Source organism: Pseudorasbora parva, chromosome 2 (genome assembly GCF_024679245.1).
Source record: "Pseudorasbora parva isolate DD20220531a chromosome 2, ASM2467924v1, whole genome shotgun sequence".
Classification (NCBI taxonomy): Eukaryota; Metazoa; Chordata; class Actinopteri; order Cypriniformes; family Gobionidae; genus Pseudorasbora; species Pseudorasbora parva.
In genome coordinates, this window is record NC_090173.1 from 22700671 (window position 1) to 22720284 (window position 19614).

Below are 19614 nucleotides of genomic sequence, written 5' to 3' on the forward strand. Positions count from 1 at the left end.
GCTGAAGCCAGTGGGCCAAACATTAAACAGTATGTACAGTACCATTCAAATGTTTGATGTCGGTAAGCTGTGTGTTGTGTTTTTGAAGTCTCTTATGTTCACCAAGACTGCATTTATTAGATGAAACATATTGTACAAACAGTAATAATGTGAAACATTATTACAATTTAAAATAACTATTTTCCATGTTAACACATTTTTAAATGCAATTTATTCCTGTAATGTCAAAGCTGAATTTTCAGCATCATTACTCCAGCCTCACATGATCCTTTAGAAATCATTCTAATTATTGTATCATCAAAGTTGCCTAATATATATGTAGAAACCATAATACAGCTTTTGCAGGATTCTTCCATGAATGTTAAGCGTAAAAGCAAAAATCTTTAGTCACGTTTGATTAATTTCATGCATCCTTACTGAATAAAAGTATGAATTTCTTTAAAAAACAGAAACAAATATTGAACAGTACTGTAAAAATTCTTGAAGCACAGTTTATTACTTCATCGAAACACACACGTATGCAAGAAGTCTACTCACCGGTCTTACGGAGAGGGAAGTCATCCTTGCCCTCATAGGACCCTAACAGTGGGGGAAGTTTGTAGGAGGGCGGTGTGCCCGGTGTGTTGCTCTGTGGAGGGGAGCTCTGCTCCAGGGACGTGTGGTGAGCCCCCCTGAAAACAAACACAGGCCGTTACAAAAACTTCCAGCATAATGTGGCTCATGCTCAAAACTGCTCAAATGCTTTGAATTTGGGTTTACCAGCCTAGAATAAGGCTATATGGATATGGACTAGATAGGTTCCTCTCACCAGCACTTCTGGGGGAAGGAATGATTGAGTCCACCGGGGCCGGGTTCCTTTTTGCTCAACAGGAACTCCTGCAGCTTCAGTTTGACCTCAGTACTGGCGATGGCACCTAAGAGCAAAAGTCAAAGAACATAAGTGGTGTTGGATTGGAGGAGAATGAATTTGAATCAGTTTTGACATCATTTAAAAAAATGCAAGTTTGTGAATAGTTGCTAGGGTGTTGCTATGCATTTGCTAGAGCATTCTGAGGTTGCTAACTAACCAACCACGTCGAACAAACTCTAATCTATGAAGTCTCTCAGATATTATGGTCTCTCTCTCTCTCTCTCTCTCTCACACACACACATACACACACACATTATATATATATATGGTGGGTGCCCCTCCAACATGGCAAATCTATCAAATCTTTGGGCTGTTATTTTTCCCATTTCTTTTTTCTCTACTAGGTGAAAATTGTACATCAAATCACGGAAAAGTTTTAGGGCACCTCTACTCAACAAACAGTGCATGAATTTATGTTTATAGCACAAGACAAACAACACACTTAAAGTTGGGGATTTGTTCAAAAAACAGTGGAGCATTTTTTGTAGAATATATAGCAAGTTCAAAAGAACAGCATTTATTTAAAATTTACACATCTTTTGTAACATGATAAATGCCTGTACTGTCCCTTGTGGTTCATTTTGAATGGTATTGTGTAATTGATCCAATACCAAAAACAAATAGTACACAATATAAAGTGTAATTTTTAATTATTAATAAGTACATTTTTTAATGAGTATAAATTAAATTTGTGCACTTACAGGCTCATTGTTAGCTAAGCAACATGCTAATCAAACTCCATTGAAATCAACTTTGAGAAGAGTCCCATGGATAGTGCATATAACTGGTGCCCTTATGAGGTTCCATCTCTGTTCGAATACTACATTGGCAGCTCACTAGTTTTTGGAACAGAGCCAATATGTAAATTTTGTGGCTCAATAAATCCTAGTACTGCATTGTGTTGTTTTTAATAGTAAACAACCAAAGAGAAAAAACAGAGCAATTTGTGCCCGCTGAGCATAAAGTACTTTGAGGAATATCCATGACAATGCATAATTATAGCAGCAAACAGCGATGAACAATAGCTGCGTACTGCTCAGCAAGGTATTTACTCATTGAACTAAAAGGTGAAAAGTGCATTTAAACTATCCCATTTTAGAAATCAGCAGCAGAATAAGTAGCAGGATATGATGAGCGGTTGACCGTGCCATGAAATGTGTTCACTGTAGATCTATTGTATATAATTCATAGTTTTCAGTCATGTGACTGGCGCAGAGACCTGGAGGGCAAAACATCCACTGAACTGCAGCACAGGGTTGCCAATTTTCCATCTCAAAAGAAGAAAAACAAAAATATGTGAACAAAAGGCAAGTTTTGTGCTCTTTTGTGATCCATAAACAGCTCCTGCTGCAGTATTTCAATCACTGAAAACAGCGGGACATTCTTAAACGCTTAATGTAATGTGCCTTAATGTACTAAAACAGTGATAATCAAAATATCAAATTCAGTACACACCTTATTGATGATTCATACTATATACAGGCGAACAGATGAGACCAGAACATGTGGTTGTATGGGGTGGCAGTGGCTCAGTGGTTCATGTAGGTTGTCTACAAACCAGAAGGTTGGTGGTTCAATCCCCGGTTCCACTTGACCAAGTGTCGAAGTGTCCATGAGCAAGACCCCTAACCCCAGCTGCTCCCGACGAGCTGGATGGCGCATTACATTGCTGACATCGCCGTAGTTGTATGAATGGGTGAATGTGAGGGAAAAATGTAAAGCACTTTGGATAAAAGCGCTATATAAATGCAGTCCATATAAATGCAGTCCATTTGGTTATGCACTTTCTTCATAATGGTTTTCTATGGAAAAATGCTTAACAAGAAACTGCGCATTGCGATTCTTACTCAAGGTTCATCTGCTCACCTGTATATAGTGTGCATTATCCATAAGATTTACTGAATTTGATATTTTAATATCACTGTCTCACTACATTAGTACTGAGTACAAACCTGGTAAAAATGACTGGCAGTCAATGGAGGAAAGCCTTGTTTTGCCCTCCAGGTGGGCCTTCCTATAAGGGTGTGACGTCACATGAAAACTATGAATAGATGGATTAATGGAGAGATGCATACTCTCTTTGCCCTTCTCTTTGTTCCGAAGCATGAGCAGTTGTTGCTCCAGTCTCTGCTTCTCCATCTCTTCATGACGCTGCTGTTCCAACTTCCTCTTCTGCTCCAGCTCCTGCTGACGCTTCGCTGCGAGGATCTCCTGCTGTTGCTGCTCAGGAAGAAAGTCAAGAAGGAGTCAAGAACCAAAGCTCAAGGAGATGATATGTATGGAGAGAGCACAGCAAGGGTCATACCTTAAGATGTTCCTGTAGCTGCACTTCATGTTGGCGTGTCAAAACCTCGTGCTGCTTCTGGAACTCGGCGAACAGCAGCTGTTTCTGGAGCTCTTGCTGTTGTTTGAGTAAGAGCAGCTCATGCTGAAGCTGTTTTTCTCTCAGCGCCGGGTCCACTGTGCTTAGTGCACTCAGACGCGGGTCTGTACGCAGGTCCACAGGCCCTCCACTACTTCCGACCTGTTCCCCTCCACCTCCCACCGGGCTCTGCATCCCAGATGGTAACAAAGTCTTCACATCCACGGCTGGAAAGAAAGAGATAAGGCAAATTAAGGAGTCACCTAACTGCCGTTAAAATTACGATAACCTGTTAAACCTAAAAGGTGAAGCTTAAATTTCTGCACCACAAATGGAATATAGATTATTACCCAACAAATATATATCTCTTAGTATGGCATCTTCTTCCAGATCGTCTGTGTCTTCAAACACAACTAAAGGAGCTAATCAAGTTCAGGATTGCTTGAAAATCATTCACAAGTTAAAGCAGGCTGGATATCAACTTTGGAGGGCGGTGGGCCTCCAGGAGCAGGGTAAAAAAAAACTACGTTCTGTCAGCCTTTATCTTTTTGTAGAAGTTTTAGGTACAAATAACAAACATTATAGTACTGGCATTATAGTACTGTTTCACTTTTACACTGGATATGACGTTGTGACTCTGCCCAGTACCAATGGAAAACACATTTCTCTAAAATTCAACATTAAACATTTTTGGAGTCAGAATCATTAGAATTCTTTTAAAGAAAGCAATGCTTTAATTCAACAAGAATTCATGAAATCACGTGACATTTATAATGTTACAAACTATTTCTATTGCAAATAAATGCAGTTTCTAGGAACATTCAAAAAATATTGTACAATATAGTAACTGTTTTTAACATTTATGATATCAATGGCATCAAATCATTATAATACAATGATTTCTGAAAGATCATGTGACACTGAAGACAAGGGTATTTCACAATATTACAGTTTTTACTGTATTTTGATTAAATAAATGCAGCCTTGGCGATTATAAGTAACTTCTTTAAAAACACACAAAATGAACTTTTTGTGTACCTTTATACATTTTAATACATTATCTCACACTTTTGAATGGTTGTGTGTAATGTGAATGTGTACACATGCACGCCTTGCATTTTTATTTTATAAACGGTCACCTCTGCACTGTAAAAAAATATTGTTGGTTTAACTTAACAAAGTAAGTAACCTGGTTGCCTTAAAGTTTTGAGTTTATAGAAATAAAAAAATGGAGTTGATACAATGAAGGAAATTGGTTTAATAAATGGAAACTGAAAATATTATTGTATCTGAACCACATTAAAAAAATGTGATAAATCATGAAAATAGCACAATTTGGGATGTTTCACTGCGTCATCACAAATAAAACACACAATTGCCCAACATGCTTACAAAATCTTTGAATAATATTTGAATAAAGGTTGTCGACTCTCAAAAATGTTAATTGTATGTAATGTTCAATGCACTCAAAATTAAGGCAACCAGGTAACTTATTTTAAAAATATTTTTTTACAGTGTCTGGATTTGTTACGGCCCTTATATTTGGTGTCTATGGGTAACGGGAAGTAACACATGAAAAAAATTAACAAATAACATTTTTGTTTTTTAAATTAAGATACTTTGCTCTATTAAGGAAATGTGATAACATTGAAAACAGGCAGAGACAAAACTTAATCTGAACTTGCTTTTAGTAAAAACAATAATCTAATGTAACAAAACACCCAATAATGCACTAAACAGTGAACCAAATTATACATCCAAAACAAAACAAAAATATATTTAATATTTATCAACCCTGGAACATAACAGGGTTCAGACTAGTTCCCTTAACCTCTATGCTAGTAGCACTCAAAATAGTATGTTGACACATAAACATGCAATATGTTAAGAGCACACAGTTACATAAGCAAAGGTCAGGAGTGCATTTGCAACTGAGAGGGTACTGGTGGTTCATGTATGATGTGTCTGACCATGTTACCGTAATCAGGTGTAATCAGGCTCAAATGTCGGCAGGCTAGTTGACATTGCCGTCTTTTGTATCACATGCCAGTTGGGAATGCATCCAACTGAACTCGGACCAGTTTCATGCAGGAAAGGCAGCACAGAAAAATACTAAATTTGTCAAATCTATGTAAAAGGGCAGCCGCTTCCTTTTAGGTCATAAGCAAAAAGTAACAGCCATGACCTTCCTTATGGTAGAACACTGTCCTGGTAAAGAGAGCATGCGGTTATATAACCTAGAGGGGAAACCAAGGTGATGCCCCGAGGCTTGTCCTAAAAAGCAGCCCAACCATTCGCTTTCTCTCCATCACGGATATTTCCAATAGTGCCACTATCTGAGAAAACTGAGCTTTTTCAACAAGTTTTGGCACGACTAATGTACTAAAAAAGACATTCCTGCTTGTGTTTGTGTTGTACTTGTTTTTCCTCCCTCAAAAACTCTTTTTATTTTCACCGCAGTAAGGTGGCATTAATGCGTTGCCATGGGGATTAGCGATGCGTTTCCATGTTCTTGTGAAATTTAGCCTTAGCTCTCTATAAAGGCATTTAGTGCTCCAATTAAAAGTGACCAGGTCATAGCAGCTTACAAACATTAGTCTGAATAAAAGTAATCAACTTCAAAAGTAATGGGGAACAGAAAGAATTGCACTTGCCTCTTACATCAAACTAGATTTAAGGTTTTCCGTGGCATATTACACTTCACAGACTATACTAGACATGAAAACATCACTCAACAAATATAGAGTAATACATTTACAAATATTCAGTAGTACATTTTTTCAGGATTCTTTGATGAATAAAAAGCTCAAAAGAACAGCTGTTCAATGGTTGTTCATGTTGGGTCACAGTGCATTAACTAATGCTAACAAGATTTTAATAATGTGTAATAATGTGTGATTTTAGTAAATGTTGAAGTTAACATTAACAAAGATAAATAAATGCTTTATATGCTTTATGCAGTTAATCATTAGTTCATGTTAACTAATTTAGTTAACTAATACAACTTATTGTAAAGTGTTACCAATTTAATTTTTTTAAACACCTGAAAAAATAACCAATTTTGGGCAAAAGTAACACAAAAAGCATGCATACTTCACACTAGAAATACCACCACCTGGGCATGTCTGGCACACTTGTTCCATCAAAGTATGACTGTCGATGGGTTAATTTAAATCTTGCACACTATATTTAGGATAGATATTTGGTGAATTGGGTAGCCAAATATTTCATTTTTCCAATTATCACTGAAGCACTTTAAATCCTTGCATTGCTGTACACTAATCACCCAAGTTTTTAATGCTGAAAATTGGCACATAAGTTAATTGAAGTAGGTAGTATGAAGTATGAAGCTATATAGTTTCCGTAACGTGTCCTTGAGTCTGCAGGGACCTGAAGTGTGAGGTAGGACAGCCTTATGCAGGGGCCACTCACAGCTGAAAACACATTAACTCGTATGTCACTCAGCCTCTACCGTCGCCCTGGTTGCCCTCCCAGCACCGGCTAAAGTTTACCAACATGCTAATGATCCGGTTTCTTTGCTGGATGCCTGGCGGAAACGTTCGGCTTACATGAAAATCAGATTACACCCCTCTTCATCAGTCGGGGCTAAATATAGCTTTCCGCGCACCCTCAGGCCGACTGACTATGTCAAGCCTTTGACGTCAGTGCATGGTCAGCTGAGGTCGCAAAGGGTACCCGCTACTGTTACTGACCAGATGAGCTTTGCATAGATTTCCCTAGAAGCGTTCCAGGAGAAGAACAGGTATAATTCCCATTTATGAAGTTCAGCTTAGTTTGCAACAAATGGCCCAAAACTTTAGTAAATGAAGCAGCCTGCGCGAAAGGTGAATTCCATGTTAAAAGACAGGAATTGTGAAATAATGAGGCAATAAATTATAGATAATCTATTGCAGATAGATTAGTCTATTCTTCATGGGCTGCATACAAAAACAAACATACTGTGGGAAACACTGTAGTCTGATTCACAAAAAAAAAGACTCTTATGAGTAGAGATGTGCGAGACTAGTAAACCAGTCGACCAAACAAAACTGTTGCTGCTAGTCAACATTAAACTAGCATATACCAATTAATATTGATTATAGGTTTGTTATGAGGTACAACAATACCCAATAACTAAACCTTGGCGTGCTGACTTTTGATGGCTAATTTTAATTTGAGAAAATCTTTTCATAATAGGCTGTTATTAGTCCTTTCATAATCAATGATCACAATGCCAGGCAGGCAGATCGCATACATGACCTATTTTTCAGCAGCATTTAGTATGGGTTTTTCACAGTTTGATCCATAGATAAATTAGGCTATATCATTAGTTTTTTGGCTTCTAGTTGGGGGGTGAGGGGTGGGTGTAACACACAGTTTCAGCCAATCTCGAGCACCTACAGAGTAGTATTGAATTCTTCCTATCTCAAAAAAGTCTTTAGCTTTATTAGAATTATAAATGACAGATAAGTTGTACCGACTGTTTCCAAAAACCTGAACGAAGCACGTTAATGGATGTGCGCGCTCGTCCGGGAGAAGTTCAAGGAATCAAAGAAGTTCAAGCCCATGTTCAAGGAATTTTTTCCACCAATTTTGACGCAATACATGGCCATACTCTAAAATAAAATCTTTCAGAAACTTGTTAGAATCCAGAAGGAGTGAATTTGGCACATAAATACTGTCAAACGTCAAACTCCTTTAAAAAAAAAATTGGCCATGTTTAGCATGAGGTTTTAACTCTTTAACAGCCTATATAAGTCAGAATGCATGAAATAGCATTAGACACCCCCTTTAAATATGAATAAAATTAGTCATGGCACACACAAACTCACAATTTAGCAATTTGAATTAGTCTAATAAATGTAATGGTCTCCCTGCTTGCTACACTGTAAACCCTAACGATCAATATAATTAATTTGTTTGAGTAGAGCCAACTCAAATAAAACAAATTAGCTCAATCAAATGAACCTTTATGAGTATTTAGAACTTTCTTTTTCTTTCTTCACAAAACTGACACATTTGAAGTAATCTGAATGGTTTCATTGTTTTGAGTTTTATGAAATTGTTTCTTTTAATTTAGACAAACTTCAATTTCATTTTCCCAGAATGTTTTGTTATGACACTCAAAAGGGATAGTAAATACTAAAATTAAGTGCTTAAAGCAAGCAAAGTGTCCACTGCTAAACATTTTTATAGTTGATTGTTTTAATTTATATGTATGAATTATTATGAAAAGTTAAGAGCAATTAAAATGTACGAGTACAAAATAAAAATATGCTTACATAAACTTTCCATTTCTTAACTTAAAAAAATTGATGCAAGCAATTGTCCTAATTTTTTGAGTTTTGCCCAATTATTTGGGTTAACGATGTAAACAGTTTGCCTTTTGTATATTTAATTCAATATATTTCTTGTCATTTTTGCTGATAGTCCCAGAGCACAAGCAAATGAGAGTTGTAAAATACCAGCTACAAAATAATCCTGAAGAATGAACATATTACTGTACCTATGACTGTGAAACTACCATTAAGTCTTTCTAAGTATGTAAAGGAATTCAAATGAAGCTCTATTAATATTGGAATTTCATTACAGCCATTAAATGTTTTGTTAACACGTTTTTTTTCACAGTCTACCGTGTTCGCAGCAGCACCACAGATAAGTAATCTGTCCAAACAAAACATCTATGTGACAGACTCCCACATCCCTACGGAAAACTCCTTTGAGGTGATAATTAGCAAGCGCAGGGACTATTAAAGACAGCCTTCCTATCAACACTTTCCTGTCCAACAAAAGACAACGGCAATTCCGTCACAGCTAATGTCTATCCTTTTTCAGACTTCTAGTCCATATCACCCGCCCACAAATTGGTAGTTATTCATCAAGGACCTGTTTTTAAGTGGAAAGGAAGAGATGAAAAACGCATGAAGGACAAAAATAGAAAAAGGGGAGGTACTCTGGGACTGGAGTCATTGAGGAAGTCCTCAGTGAGGAGGTTGGGCAGACTGAGGGGGTTTCCAGGCAATTTCCCTCGGAGAGCTCTGACCAAAGTGGAGTCTCGACTGATTACTGTAGCGCCCACACATAGCAGATACACAAACTTGCAGACTGAAACAGAATCAGGCATGAATGTTTTGTACCACAAAAATTATAAAATTAGTCCATAAAAAAGATAAAGTTGAAGGGACAGTTCACCCCAAAATGAAAATGTGATGTTTATCTGCTTACCCACAGGGCATCCAAGATGTAGGTGTGTTTGTTTCTTCAGTAGAACACAAATGAAGGTTTTTAACTCTAACTGTTGCTTGTATAATGCATGTCAATGGGGTCTAATTAGAATTATATGAATTATATGCCCTGGGTGTACGCAGATAAACAATAAATTACAATTTTTTGGTGAACTATCCCTTTAAATGAGACTTTTTTTGTCCTTTGTTGAAAAATAAAACTATTTTCAAATGGGAAAAGGGAAATAAACTTAACTTCAAGATATATTATAAAAATCTTATTTTAAATGATTTAAGGTACATTTTAAATGATGATAAGGTACTTTTATTGTAAAGCAACCCAAAAACAGGGCTCCACCGATATTACATTCTGAATAGTGACAAACGACTGATTCTCTAAATAAATGGGAAAAAAACAACAAAAAACATTATATACTAAAAAAAATTGTGTTGCTTTAACTGCAATACAAATGAATTTAGGCATCATACATAATGTACAGTATGAAAAATGTATATTCATTTAAAAATTTGCTGAATACTACACTTTATAGAATTATTAGTATTTTTAAAGATTACCTCTGTGTTACAGGAAAGGAAAGGTAATCTAAATGTAAAATGAACATGTACAATTAAATATACAATATTGACCAATGCGATACATTTTTTAATATATATATATATATTTTCTTGTATATGATTATATATGATCTTGTCCCAAGGGGAAGGCCATAAAAATCAAAAAAACATTTCTGCTGAGGCACTTACGATGTATTAAAAAATAGGTAAGTGCATTGTAACCTGGCAGGATGAAAATAGAAGAGTGAGAGAGAGGTACCTCCTCATTAAAAATAAAAGAAGGTGTTGCATAAGCCATGGTGGGTGAGGTTGGTTTAGCAAGAGAGAAGGGAAAAGGAACGAGAGACGACAGATAGTAAAACTAGGTGGTTTTATTTGGATAAAAAGCCAAGGAGGACTAATCAATAGAGTGTCTGGAAGAGGGCCAGAGAATGCTTGAGTAGCCAGATTTACCTTTCATCAGATTAAATCGTACTCCATGGATTATGCTAATCGCTTGGTGGAAGGGCTAGAAATAGCTTCCTCTCACTCCGTGTCACTGGTGTTGGAGCATGGTGCCAGTGTGTGTGTATATGTGTGTTTATCCACATTTGATCCCCTTATGCAGCAGTTAGCTTAGTTTGTTCATAAGCAGTTGAGCAATTTGTTAAATTACAATTCCCAGCTCAGTCAGGTATGAATCTGACAAAACTAGAGCACACAGGATTGTTTTTCTGTCGTAACACCCCCAAAAAGGGCATTCAATTAAAGTTCCAAGAGGTCTAGTCTCTAAAAAATCCCAAACACTGATGGTCATCGCTAGATGCCACTAAAATTCACACAGTGCACCTTTAATAATGCTAAATGTATGGGTAAAAAATAAAACAAAACACCTCTAAAGGAATCACGCGTTAGCTTGTCATAAACCTGCTTTAGTTAAACTGGTTGAAGGCATCTGTATGACAGCTAATACTAAATGAATTTTCTTCATTCTCGAGTTCTGCAGCATTTTAGCAAATGTATCTATTTAGCTGATTAATGTGCTTTCTGCTACTGTTGTTAAAATAACCAAAAGCGCACAAATGGAGAGGGCTTGAATGAAGCGTGTTTGGCTCTAGATAAAAATGATTTAAAAAATTGTAGCGCCAAAATATAATTTACGTAAACAACCCTGAGCACTTGTCGTGTGAACCTCTGTTGTTTTGACGCGCTGCTCAGTTCAATCTGTAGAAACGGCAAAATGTTGCAATTATGTCCTGCGGTGCAGATGGAAGCAAGCCGGGGTTCGCTATTTGAATACCACAGCCCGAGACTGAACTTGAGTGGTGTAACGTGTCATCAAAAGTACACTGTTTACATTATAATCAATGAATCTACACTGGAAGCGGTGGAAACAACATATACTAAATAAATCTAAAGATGCCAGCACATTTATTTTGTATTCATTATAATGCTGGAATGACCCATGTCCTCTTTTAGGTCACAATAAATAAATAAATGAATACAAATTACAAATATACAAAGTTCTGCAGACAAAAAACGTCTGTCAATCTGTCCATCCTCATTTCCAGCATTTTCCTGCACCTTCATGCACAGCTCTGTACTTCCGCAGCCACATGAGACAATCATCTTAGAGAGAGACCCAAGCTTGCAATAGTTTAGCCTGGTCCTACCAGACTCTCACACATTTCATTTGTACAGAGAGTCTGACCACTCTCCATTGACAAATGTTAACTTCCTTCAAGACGGGTACTCTGTTGAAGTTTAAAACTATTGGATCTTGCCATTACCAATCGCTAACATTTGGTCGTAACGTATGTCACGCGTTCAGCTTAGCCAACTCCTCAACCACTTACGGAGCTAGAAGGAAAATCAAACTGTTCCTGAACCCTGTGGAGAGGAGGGCCACATCATGGCCACCAGCAAAACTCAGCAATGATTGTTCTTGCTCCGGCATTAACTTGTGGATATTCAGCAGTGTTGCCACAACGGACAGAATGGCTTCGCTCGCATCTTTCTTCGCCCCTGCCGTAACTGAACCTCAGCTGAAACTAGCACACGACATCAACGCTATCGTTCAAAGCCACTCCCTCTGTTCGCTGATTGGACTAGTTAAAATTTGTAAAATTTGCAAACCCAGACGAGGTACTGACGAAAAATGAAAATTGAGCGAAAGCACGTAGGAGGGCGGAGCCAGGCTAGCAACAGTTGCCCCATGGGAAGACAATTATCCCCATACGGAATTCTCTATGGTCCAAAAAAAAAAGAAAGAAAAAAGAAATGTTAATAAGAAACCATGCTGCCTTTTCCCCTCATCTAAGTATTGAAATAGATGCCCCATTTCCACCATAGCAGGGGGTCTTTCCTGGCTTCAAACTCCTTCCCCCCGTCTTTCCCGCTTTCCTCCACACCTTCGCCTCCTCCTCATCCTCCCCAGCCCCCGTCCTCCCCTTCACTCCCAGAAGAGATTAAACACAAGCAGCGACAGAACACAGTCTGCCTGCGAAAAGCGCAGTTATAAATAGCCCTGGATTAATAATGCTCTGGGGGGGAGTGGAGGGGGGCGAGGGGGGATGGGGGGCACGCTGCGCTTTTAAAAGTGCGCAAATCTATTTTAGGACACTACATTTCCAGGCGGCTCTCTGTGCATCTTTTATTCTCCCTCTCACTGTTCCTTCTCTCCCATATTGGCCTGGCATTACAGACGGTGGCGATGAATGCGGTGTGTAGTTTCTTACACCTGAAGACCCTCATGAAAATCATCTCATTAGTCTGTCAGCGATGTCATAAAAGCTCCGCCCAAGGACTGCAAGCAAGGATGGGAACCAATGTGCTGTGATCTAAACCAGCACCTAACCAAACAATAATCCGATAATGAGTTACAGAATCTAGCTCAAGCACTGAAACATTGTTAAGGATAACTTTCCATCTAAAAACAGTGTTTAAGTTGACATCTAACCGCTACATCCTCAGGGACGATGTCCCTCATGGCAGGAACAACCTAACATTCTCCTCTCCTCTCTCCCGAAGGGCTGTCCTTTTGTTTTCAGAGCTCAGTTGAAAGAGAAACTTACAGCTGACACAATTTGCTGACACCATTTCCTGCTTTTTATTCCAGCCAGGGGAGCTTTATTTTAGCAGTTAGTCCAAAGCCCTGTTGTGCAGAGACAAAGAGAGACAGTGACAAAGAGGAAGAGACATATAGAGTAAGGGTTAAGAAAAAAGTAGGGATGCTCTGATATCGATGGGTTAAAAAAAATACTATTTCAAGTTGCATAAGAATATTGTTTGACAAGGAAGAAAAAACAAAACAAAAAGTTTCATATATTATATTTCTGGAACATCTGTTACACTATTACACCAACAGAAATGTTACATATGTAGATGGCCCACACTTTGCAGCTAAAACTTTGCTTTCCACAATATTTTGCAGTGTTTCTGTGGTATTCTTTCTTGCCTATTCATCCGCTAGAGCATTTGTGAGGTTAGGCACTACTGTTGGACGAGAAGGCATGGCTCGCAGTCTACGTTCCAGTTCACCCCAAAGGTGTTCTGTCGGGTTGAGGTCAGGACTCCTGTGCAGACCAGTCAAGTTCATCCAAACTAAACTCATCCAACCATGTCTTTAAGGACCTTGCTTTGTGCACTGGTGCACAGTCATGCTGGAAGAAAAAAAGGAGCCATCTCCAAACTGTTCCCACAAAGTGGGAAGCATAGCATTATTAAAAATGCTTTTGTATGCTTAAAGCGTTAAGATTTCCCTTGACTGGAAGTAAGGGGCCAAGCCCAACCCATGAAAAACAGCCTCATACCATATTTTAATAGTAAAAGACTTTATTCTTCAGTTTCATGTGATCTTTTAGAAGTCTAACTGCAGCTCAAGAAACATTTCTTATTAATATCAATGTTGAAAACAGTTGTGCTGCTTAATATTTTTGTGGAAACGTTCTTATTCAGGATTCAGGAGCTGAATTTACGAAAATATTCTTTAAAAAGAATTTCAATGATTATTAAGAAAATTCTTTGTAGGAATATGAATACTTATAAAATATTTTTTATTAAGTTAGAAAATAAGAAGAAATTAGCAGTTACGAATTTTATTCTTAAGAATGTTTTGTGAATCCGGCAGAAAGTTCTAAAATTTATTTGAATCTTTTTTTTTTAAATAGTATACTTATCTTTACTGTCACCTTCTAATATAACACAATCTTGCAGAATAAAAATTGATTTCTTCAAAAGTTATAAAAAAAATATTTTTTTAAAATTAAAACATTGTTTTTTGTATGCATGTACACAAACACGTTTGTTTTTGTGACATATGGGGATATTCCATAGACGTAATGGTTTTTATAGTGTACAAACCGTACTTTCAAATACCCCCACCCCCACCCCACCCCACACACACACACACACACCTACAAAGAGAGATAGAGAGAAAGGAGACAAAGTGAGGAAGAGATTCTAAGGACGCTGAGGTAGGACCTCAAGGACAGTCATTAATAAATGTGCCTGTACTTCCCCTCTGTTCTGCAGAAGCATCTCTGTTGGTAAGCTTTGGGTGCACAGCAGTGAATCATGGGACGTGTTTTCCCAGCACAGAAACAAGCTAGGGGCTGAGAAGGTACAGGCCTATGATATATTAAAAAAGAGAGCGTTCACACACCCACACCCACAGCAACAGCAAGATACATTTGTACTATAAACCAACAGTCTTAAGGATAGGATGAAGAAAAAAAAGCCAAAAATGTATTAAGAGCCCATGGTGATTTGCCTTCAAATAAAAGCTGTCAGTGGAAACCACACGGCAATGAGCAAATAATCGCTGTAAGAAAGAGTTGCAATCAATCAATTAGGACTTTAGTACAAGAGTGACGTTTTCAGAAATGACAGTGATTACTTTCCCCTTAAATGTGCTTCATTTTTATAAATAGTTTGTGGTTTCATATTGATTTTCCTGATTTTTTTGACTGAAACAAGCTCTTGCCTCCCTGGAGGAACCATTTATTATTTGAGCTCTTTGGGCGCTTTCTACCATCCCCCTGTTTTAAAGTCTTTTTTTGCAGAGAGCCCAGCTTACGTCATGGTTATTTTCTTTAGCAACGGTACACCAGCTACGCTTCAGAGAAACGAGCGGGAGAGATGGAAAGGCAGAGAGAAAGAAAAAAGCATGAATATTGCTTTCCAGAAATAGCACACAGCGACGTGCGGTAGGCTGCCCTGTCAAATCGGTTCTGCATCCTCTCCTTGTTAACGGCACATAGATGAACGAGTGCGAGAGAACTAGAAGAGAGAGAGAGAGAGTGAATCAAATGGAGTCGGTCAGATACAGCCAATGGTTTGGCGACATTGAGACCAAAACTGGCGGAAAAGAAGAAGTGCAGGAAAGCTGGGTGATATTTACATCCTTTGGAAGGACTTCTTGGCAGCTTAAACTTGGGGGTTGAAGCTGGTAAGGGAGAGTTACAAATAGCCAGTGTGATTTATGGGCCCCAGGAACCTCCGATGCCTTGGCAGGCCTAAAGGAGGGGTAGGCTCCCCTCGTTCTGGGAAAACAAGAAACCAGCAGTTCTTTGGTGGAAGCCCAAAAAAAGACAGCTGTAAAAAATGGAAAGAGAGGGCTTGTGCGCCACATGACGTTAGTTCATAGCGACTCTTGATCCATAAGACATGCAGATGATGACGTAAATTAAAGTGGATAATGACACTGCTGGAAGTCAACAAGTCTAATGCATGTCGATTTGTTCACATCACATGCTGTATGGTGCGATTTTATCATTATTTATAGGCCAGCAAATTATGGGGAAAGTGGGGCTAATGTTATCGGGATATGGCGCCAGTCGGAGCCCATGCACCAACCACTAGGCTCAATCTTTATTCCTTTTGCTTTGTGTGTGGAAGATTAGAAGACTTTCACAACTACTTGCATGATGATTAGCTTTACTAATAGACTAATTATGACCGACGATCAATATTTATTAAAATTCTATACTAAAAACATACATATTGTAATAATAAAAGTCAAAACAGCCAAATTGCTAAGTGTGGATTTACATTGTGTCCTAACTACAGGCGGCGCGATCCCAAACACACAAGGTATCTTTTCCATGTTAATTCGAGTTTTTGTCCTAATCATCCGCGATGGCTACACGTCATGATTCTATTTTAGAAATGGTTTCTATTTCTGCGACATTGCGGCTGAAACAACAACACAAAACATTGCAATGATAATCTAAGGTCATGTTTATGCCCTTAATGTTTATGCCCTTAATTTAATGTTAAAAGTGTGTAATGTGACTTTGAATATAATTTAGTGCTCCCAGCTTTACAGCTACTAGTACAACGTAGTCGTACTAAGAGCAACAATGGATAATATTAAAAAATAAAAAAACCTTTCAAACTGTAAACAAAGAAGTATATGACAAAGATTGTTTTAGTAGCTCAGTATGTGCTTTTAGTACTGTTTAAACGGTGTAATATTTGTGAATTTTTATTATGTACTCATCCATTTCCTTGCGAAAGCGGACAAGACTAATAATCTCTGGTGCCGTACACTTGCAACAAGAGCCCGCCCACGTGCTGTTCTGATTGGCTGTGGTTTTTGATTGATTTTGTCGCATCTCGTTGTGTCGACAGACAAATTGCATGAGGCTGGAATCTTATTGCATCACGTCTAGTTAAAACACGGTGTTATGCAACATCACAGAACCTGTCCACATCAATACGTTTTCATTTGAAATCTTTTTCTCTCCGCTTTGGCCTTCCGCCCACACTGAGATAGCGTTTGTGTCCACAAAGATGGAGCTTTTTGAAGACGCAATCCCAAGTGGATACATATGAAAATGCTTTTATTGCGCTGTAGTGTGGACTGGGAAAAGGAGGTATTCGAAAACGGTCATGTGACTCATTGTACCCTCGACATATAGCTATGTTTATATCTGTTATTGTGTGCAATTCACTATTACACTGTTGTTAAAGTTATGTTTCTTTCTACACTCTTTGTATCACAGTCCTCCAAAAATGATAGAAAATTTACTTGCAATTGTTGTCCTGTGGCAAAACAGTTTTAGACCAAATATATTAGTGACAAAGTAAGCGCTCATGAGGTTTTCCGCACAATAAGATTGATTTGTTGTTGTTTTCCGCCGTTTCAGATGTGACACCTTTGGAAAATGCTTAAAACACTACTGTGGACGGAGAGCGCTTGAAAACAAACATGACGTTTTCAGATGTACATTATATGGGTTAATGTAGCCGTAGCAGCAATGTACAAGTATGAAAATAAATATTTGAGATTATTTACTTGAGATTATTTAATAATATTGTTAAATGTGTTGTTATAAAGATTAAATGCAAATGAAAGCTGTAAAAATAGGCAGAAATGAGCATGCACAATTAAATATAGAATATATATACTGAATATTTATGTGCATATGTGCATGCTAATTTTCTCTATCTTTTACATTTAGATAACCTTTGTGCTAAATGTAATCTTTAGCAAATCTCCAAACTACAGCAATATACATTTTTATACTGCAATTTAGAATGTTATGATGCATAAGTTCACATTTAGCATCTATAATGACTGATTTTAGCTTTTAGTATTCTACTCTTAATTTATTTTTGACAAAATAGTAATGTATTTTAATATTTGCCTTGCGCCTGCATTGGTAACTGTAGTGCAGAGTCCCTACTGATAACAGCTGGATCCATTGTCTTTTGTAGGCATCACATGGCACTAAACTTGAGCCACCAACTCCATTTCCCATCACCCCCCTCCTTGCCCATCAGCCCCCAAACAGTGTCCCATTCAACAGCAAAACCTCTACCAATCATACCGTGAGCTGCGTATGCCCAACCACCATTCCTTAGGGCTCTGGTTCAAACGGCACAACCTTTCATGAGCATTAAAAAAAAGCAGAGAAGAAGATGAAGCCGCATGCAAAGCATAAACATTCAGACGATGAAATGTCATCGCTAAGTAGCAGGCTGAGTGCCGGCCACTGTTTACAGGTTCTATAAATGCACCAGCATTGACGTCAAACGCTTGCATGAGAGGAATGTTGTTTTCTGGGTAAACTTCAATGTGTGGTGCGGAATTCATCTCACACCACTTTTTAGAAAGAAGCAGCGAGGGGGTCGCAGGGTGTATTCCAGCAAAAAAAAAAGGGATTTTAAGCCCTCAAAAAAAGACAAGAAATATATATTAAGGTGGTGTTATGATTTTTCAAGTCAGTATTGATTCATTTTCAAATACAAGTAGCAGTACTTTTACGGCAACAATAATTCACTGTGAGCATTTGGGTGGGATGGGGGAAAAAACTCTTCCAGAACTAGAACCTTCAGAAATGATCATTTAAGTATGACCATTTATATTTGATTATTAATGATAAACATTATTAATATTCAGTCTAAACAGCAGAGAAACAGGTAGCTCACAAGAGAGACAATCCCAGACAAATTCCACCAACATAGGGAGTTTCAATTCTCTGGACTGAACTGCCTCTGGGTACAAAAATTCATCCACAACACTTTCGATTCTTCTTACAAACCATTTCAGATTACATTTGGGTGACCAGCAATTGAGAAAGTCAGAGAGGGAACTTGATCTTTGCTTTGAATATGAACCTCTAGTCTACAGACCTCCTGAGGGGTTTGGATGTGCCAAAGAATGGTTATTCTTTTTCTTATAAAATGATTTCCAGTAAAGGACATTATAAGAAATCAGGAATTTACAGGCATTGGTCATTTGGCAAGAGGCAAAAGAAACAAAATGGATCTGTATCTATGATTTGCCATTTTTTCAAAACAACCATACTTGCTGATATTTCTTATTAAGACGAGAAGGGAATATATAAGGGAAATGAAGATGAGGAGGTAAACAAAGAAGTGCAAAGTCATTCTTCACAGCCATGGCATGCAAAAAAGATAAAATGCATATCTACAGACAGGATAAATGATAGACTGTAGCTTCCCTGAAAAAAAATGTACAGTAAAAGTTCCTGAGAATTGGCAATATATACATCAGGTGTGGCGACATAGACTAGGATGTGGCAGGCGGACAACCTACAGAAGCCAAAATTTCTAAATTATTGTTTTCTATGAATGTGCACACTTCGCCACCACTATTGAGTGTCCATCATCAGCACCCTGGTAGAACTTGGGGCTGCACACATTTCTAACATGCCAATTTTCCAATAAATTCAAACAAAACCTTCAAAAAAACAAAAGAACATTGTGGGGTCTAAATTAAGTTCCGGGTAAAGATTTCCCCCTTAAAATGGCCCTGTTTGCGAGATAGTACTTTTTAAAAGATCATGAACTTTAGGGAGTGGGACTTGCCCGCTGAACATGCTGATTGGTTGAGCTCACACAGCATTTTATTTCAACCTAAAAGTCTGTTGTTGTGCATGCAGTAAAAGTTGTTTTCTATTCACATCAACAATGAAGTTTAAAAAATACGACCAATGGACCGGCGACTAGGTTTAGGTTTCATTAGGTTTATTTGATCATAGATTTCATTAGGATGACGAAATCCAGTGGGAACCTGAAAGACTCACGCATAG

The 19614-nt window shown here is 37.9% G+C and overlaps 1 protein-coding gene across 5 annotated transcripts in view; it reads right to left on the reverse strand.

Annotated features, from left to right (window-relative positions):
* hdac5 (histone deacetylase 5) overlaps window positions 1-19614 on the reverse strand; it is a 77878-nt gene that overhangs the window by 20604 nt on the left and 37660 nt on the right. For 3 of the 5 annotated variants that reach the window (XM_067412519.1, XM_067412503.1, XM_067412497.1), the window contains 4 exons: window positions 3216-3499; window positions 2863-3130; window positions 809-914; window positions 538-671 (listed from right to left, as the gene is read on the reverse strand). In XM_067412519.1, the coding sequence (XP_067268620.1) occupies window positions 538-671; window positions 809-914; window positions 2863-3130; window positions 3216-3499 (792 nt within the window). The remainder of the gene's footprint in view (window positions 1-537; window positions 672-808; window positions 915-2862; window positions 3131-3215; window positions 3500-19614) is intronic. The other 2 variants (XM_067412525.1, XM_067412511.1) reach the window with 1 other exon arrangement.